This window comes from Nicotiana tomentosiformis, chromosome 11, assembly GCF_000390325.3.
Source record: "Nicotiana tomentosiformis chromosome 11, ASM39032v3, whole genome shotgun sequence".
NCBI classification, from domain to species: Eukaryota; Viridiplantae; Streptophyta; class Magnoliopsida; order Solanales; family Solanaceae; genus Nicotiana; species Nicotiana tomentosiformis.
The window spans coordinates 60,828,392-60,834,347 of record NC_090822.1 but is presented as its reverse complement, the minus strand read 5'-3'; the positions used below and the strand labels follow the sequence as shown (position 1 = coordinate 60,834,347).

General features: G+C 32.9%; 1 protein-coding gene across 1 annotated transcript; it reads left to right on the top strand.

The window, feature by feature from the left end:
* The first annotated feature begins 814 nt into the window (after window positions 1–814).
* On the top strand, window positions 815–4,591 carry LOC104117171 (zinc finger BED domain-containing protein RICESLEEPER 2-like). The gene is made up of 4 exons (XM_009628182.4): window positions 815–1,003; window positions 1,983–4,027; window positions 4,122–4,183; window positions 4,268–4,591. Exon 2 carries the CDS (start codon window positions 2,589–2,591, stop codon window positions 3,519–3,521), a length of 933 nt encoding a protein of 310 aa, XP_009626477.1. The 5' UTR covers window positions 815–1,003; window positions 1,983–2,588; the 3' UTR covers window positions 3,522–4,027; window positions 4,122–4,183; window positions 4,268–4,591.
* The last annotated feature ends 1,365 nt before the right edge of the window (window positions 4,592–5,956 follow it).

Genomic DNA, 5,956 nt, shown 5'->3' with positions numbered 1-5,956 from the left:
CTGCGCACATAAATTGAGGAAGGCTAAAATGAGGTTTTTGAGACCTCAAAATACAGAATTAGGTTCTAAAATATAAGATGACCTATCGGGTCATCACATTATTACTCTCTGATTTATTTTATATGACTTTTTTTCTCTTTTTACTTTATTAAAAAAATAACATATTTATAAATTTGAAAATATTTTAATTTCAAACTTCTTATAATACTTTTAGTGATATATTTTTATAGCCATAAAAATGTCATTTCATGTTTAACAATAATTGTTCTAAAGATACTTGATATGTGTCAAAAAAATATTCTTCTAAGTACATTATACATTTTGAACTTAAAATGTATTAATTCAATGTATGTAATTGAGATTTGAACTCACATCAATACTCTACTCCTAACTATGTAAATATGCTTAAGTAGAAAAAAAATTATAACGGAAAGAAATAAATGAAACTGAAAGTCCAAAACACCATAAAAATGAGAATGAGTAAGATTGAGCCGTGCATCTTTCCAGCTGTTGAATATTTTTAATATTTTTTGTGTAACATTGAAATTTTTTAATACTTGATGATTATTTTTAATATTTTGCTATTTAAAACTTCAACATTTTTTCCTATGAGTCCACCCAACTGAATAAACTAAAAATAATCAATTATATAATTTATTTATACCGACTAAAATAAATAAATTGTAAATTCAATCGGCTATTTTTGTAAATATTTAAAAAAATAAACTCAACATGCACTATAGTGCTTGGGCCCATGCTCAGCGTATACAAAATTGTGAAAACGTATATTCAAGATTCAAAAACTGCACCAAAACCCTCTGCCCATTCTCCAACATCGACAACTCATTTCCCTCCATTTCTTCCTCTTCTTCCCAACAAACCCTAATCCCCCATCTCCAATACAAATTCAAAGCTCCCAAAAATAGAACTAATTAAAAGCCACATTGAACAAGTGAGGTAAAGAAAATCATTTCCATTGCAGCATTTTCCATCAAGTGTAAAGGTCCGTTTTTTAATCTTTCTGTTTTCTTTTTTGTGAAATTAAAATGGGTTGTAATAAGATTTCACTATGTTTTTTTCCTTATGTGATAGACAGTCCCTAATGCTTTGAACTTCTGGAATGTCAATATTTAAGGTGTGGTGTTATGAAGTTGAACTTTTGATATAGCTTTTGGAATGATTTCTGGAATTACTATGTCTAACACTCTAAATTTTGATGGCATTTGGGAATTTCAATATTTAAGGCTATGCTGTTATGAATATTGAAATGTGTGCATAACTTTTGGAATTATTCAGGTCTGTTTTCTTCAATCAACTAATATAAAGATACATCGTTTGTAGCTTGTATCCAAGTAACTTTAAGATTTTAGAGCAAGAGAGATAGCTGAGAAAGCTATGGCTAAGTGACCAATGTTCTTGTTCGTATTCATGTAACAAGAATAGCACTGATCCAACAGCTTCTTGGTGATGTTTGGTATAATGTTTGTCATTTATTCCGCTTGTTGCTCTTTCTACAACTATGAAAAATTAGCAAGAGCATATAATTTTTTTTTTTGGGTTGCTATTATTAACTATAGAAACCAAACAAGTTTATTTGACAAATGTGTTCTTGAGCCTTGTTCATTGTGCCTTGTCTATTTGCCATGTTTTTTCAAATCTTTGAAATATTGGACATAAGAACACTACATTATTATTTTTAGGTTCAATATCCCAGAGAATTGCAGGTTTGAAGGTGGTAACTTTCTTGGTCTATTTTAAGGTTTTCAAACTTCGCAAATCAAAACTACTTTAGCTTTTGGTTTTCTTTGTGTTTTAGGGTGGATGTTGTTTTGCTGGTTGATTCTTTTTTTTTTCGCGCTTCTTGTATTTAAACGTATATTATTCACTTTCTTGCTTCTTCTTTTTAACTATATGTTTATTGCTTTTTGTACTTTTATCTTGCTTGTAGTTTGATTGATATAATATAACCTTTTCTTTATCAGATGGCAGAGATTGAAAGTTTAAGTGAACGTGGGAGTTCAAATGAAACAACTAACACTACATCTATCAATGAAAATTGTTCAAAGAAAAGGAAAACTATGAAGTCTGGATCTATAGTGTGGGAACACTTTGAAAACTTCACTGATTCTTATGGAGAAACAGGAGCGAAGTGTAAGTACTGTGATAAGTGCTATGCTGCTCATACAATAGACAATGGTGCATCCACATTGATTGGTCACATGAGAAAGTGTGCGAAATTTCCCCATAACGTTGAAACTAGGCAAACACAAGTAGGCTTTCAACTAATTTCAGGTGGCCAAATGGTTGAGGGAAATCTTAATCCTTGGAAATTTGATCAAGAACTTTGTAGCAGGGCATTAACTCGGATGATAATCGTTGACGAGCAACCTTTTAGTGTTGTTGAAAAGGAAGGTTTTAAGCACTTAATGAATGTCCTGCAACCTCAATTTTATATTCCTTCTCGTATTACAATGATTAGGGACTGTTTTGATCTTTATCGTGAAGAGAAACAGAAACTGAAGAAAATTTTCGAAGAAACACGACAAAGAGTTTCTCTTACTGCCGATACATGAACTTCATTGCAAGGAATGAATTACATGTGTCTTACGACTCATTTTATCGACAAAGATTGGACTTTGCATAAAAAGATACTGAATTTTTGTCCAATTACCAGTCATAAATGCGATGATATGGCAACTGTTATTATCAAATGTTTGCGTGATTGGGGTTTAGATAAGGTGCTCGCTGTTACGGTTGATAATTTGGATGATATCACAGTAGAAGAGTTGTCTAAACGATTTATTAAATGGGGAACAAATATAATGGATGGTAACCACCTTCATATGAGATATATGGCTCACATCATCAATCTTATTGTTCAAGAAAGTTTGGAAGAAGTGGGTGATTCTGTAAAACGTGTTAGACAAGCAGTGAGATACATTAAGCAATCTTCCAAAAGGTGGAGAAAGTTTAAAGCATGTTGCTTATTTGAAAGGATAACGTATGAAAATTCACTATGCTTGGATGTTCCTACTAGGTGGGATTCCACATATTTGATGTTGGATGTGGCACAAGAATTTGAGGAAGCATTTGTAAGGTATGGTGCTCTTGATCCTGGATTGATGCATTATCTTGTTACTTATGTTTGTGACGATGGAAAACCTGCCGGCTCACTTGTAAGTAGTGATTGGGAAAATGTAAGGCATATGGTGAAAATTCTGAAACCCTTTTATGAACTTACCTTGAAGGTCTCTGGATCACTTTATGTCACATCTAATGTTCACTTTGAAGAGATCTGTGAGCTTGATGTTGTGTTGAAAAACTTGATTGAAAATGAAAATGTTGAGATGAGTTTGATGGCAAAGAAAATGGAAGATAAACTTCACAAGTATTTTGGTAATCCAGAAAAGATGAAGATGATTTTTATTGCAAGTGTGTTGGATCCTCGGAACAAATTTGAATATGTTGCTTTTGCTCTTGTGAGTCTGTTTGGAGAAGAAAAAGGGGGAAAAAATAAATGAAGTGAAGAAATACATGACTTCTTTTTTTAATGAGTATCTAAAGAAAAATTCAATGGGATCTCAACTTTTATTGTCTTCCGCCATTGACACATTGGACCATAGTCATCCAAACCATCATAAAACACCAATCTCAAAATTGCGACAAGAATACCAGTGACATTTAGCCAAGGTTAAAAGTTCGGATGTTAGAACAGAGTTGGACAAGTATCTCGGTGAAGAACTTGAGAATGACAGTAATGACTTCAATATCTTGCTTTGGTGGAAAGATAATTCACGTAGATTTCCTATTCTTGCAGAGATGGCTCGTGATGTCTTAGCAATTCCCGTTTCTAGTGTGGCATCAGAAAGTGCATTTGCTACTGGAGGATTTATTCTTGAGTCATTTAGGAGCTCATTGACTCCTTCATTGGTGCATATTCTTGTGTGTGCTCAAGATTGGCTTCTAAGTGAATCTTTTCCTGTTAGAGTTGAGGAAAATTTAGATTATCTTGAGAAACTTGAATTGGGTAAGAATATTTTATTGGTATGTGCCTTTATATTGATATTTCAAATAGTTTATTTATTTGTGTTGCATGACACGTTATTTTAAATTCTCTTTAGATTGGTTCAACATCGGAATAGCTTCTTTCGATGATATAGAATTGTAAGTTGCAACATATAAGGTGAGTCAAAATTTTAGGTATTTGATGAATGCATTAATTTATACATAAAAATTGCTTTTAATTGAGTGACCATTTTTCTTTCAGATGTGTGAGCATTCTCTCTTACTCTGCCGGTTTGCTGTCAGATTCTGTGTTAATCGTTGAAATTTGCTTGCTCTATTGTGGCTTCAAAGTCTTGAGATCCTTGACTCTGTAACTGGGAATTTTGGAGTGCTGCTCAATCTATTGGTATGCTGTAGATTTGTTCCTTAGGTTGGAATTGAATTTGTGTTTTTGTGTAAGCATGTGCAATGCACAATATTTATTGGTTGTCAGTGCTGTGGTTTTGCATTTGCATACACTTCGTCGAATTATTGCGGAAGGGATTGCTGGTTTGGCCTTCAAAGGAACGTCGAATAATATTCATTCCGTAGTCTGCAGAATTGCTTCCTTTTATGTGAGTTATGCAATTTGAATTACATTATTGACATGCATCATTGGAGATGTTACTATTGACTTAGAAGAGACATTAACAATGTCAGATTGATTATCCAACTTAGAAAAAGCAGAGTCACATCCACTACATGAAAGTTAACTTCATGCCCTCTTTTTATTATGAAGCTTATAAAGATCATTTTACAGGACCCTTTTTTTGGTTCTTTAAAAAGAAACAGTTAGCCCACAGTTCACATTAAAATAAAGATACCTATCTAAACTTTGTTTCCCCAATCAGTAAATTTTTTTTTTAATCTTGTTTAATAAAGATGAACTCGTGATGTTCGTGTCATATGACCATTTATAAACTACTAGATGGGTTTCGCTTCGCCTGTGCCCTACACGGGCCCAAACATGGTGATTAAAATAGGTGAGTAACTTTCCTACTCTCATCTATATAAGCTGTTGGTGGTCATCATGCAAACTTTCTTCAGTTGTCTTTTTTTCCTTTTGCTTTGTTTCTAAAGGACTAAGAATAAACTCATTGAAAAACAACCTAAACAAAGTATCATATTCATGCTAACTCAACAGGAAAATGCCAACTTTATCAAAAAAGTTGTTGGTAAGTAGTTACTGCAGCATTGTCTTGTGAGTTAAACCTAAATCAACATTTCATTTTTAAAATAGATTGAACTATTTGCTAGTTCCAAATCTTAGCTGAGAGTTTTTCCAAGTTAATAAAATAGTGCTGCTTAAATAGTTCCAAATTACAGTTTGAGAATTTTTCCAAACTAATAAAATAGTATTGTTTAAATGACACTGATCTATACTGGAATGAAACAAGATAACCACAGGCAAAAGACATCTAATAGAAATATGTGCATAATGAGTCATTTTTGTTTACAATAAGCACAAATTGCTGATCACTCCAATAGCTGAAAAAGGAAAAAAGAAATCGTAAATGATGCTTATGTCACTGGACACAGCAAAACAGAAGAAGTTAATGATCAGTAAAGATGAAATCGTACATAGTTAAGATCAAGGCCAAAAGTTGCAGTACATAAATTTGACTTGAGCAAAGATGGAAGCTGCATGAGTTCTCATACTATGCTTCATTGATTCCATAAGTCCCACTTGTTGACAGGACAAAAAAGGAATGGTAAATGAACAATTCCAGAATGAAATAAATTTAGAATCACAAGTAAAATGTCGAATGTTCATGTCAATTTTTTCTAGCTGCACAATCCAGTAAATGAGGACCTGTCATTCGGAAATAGATGCCTATGTGAAGAGTATGGATTGTAAATAGAGCGGATAACCATTTTTACGGTATTTTCGCTTCCAGCCCGGATCCATCCC

Excerpts from the sequence above, each read along its gene's own strand:
- LOC104117171 (XM_009628182.4), top strand. The coding sequence starts at position 2,589 with ATGAATTACATGTGTCTTACGACTCATTTTATCGACAAAGATTGGACT.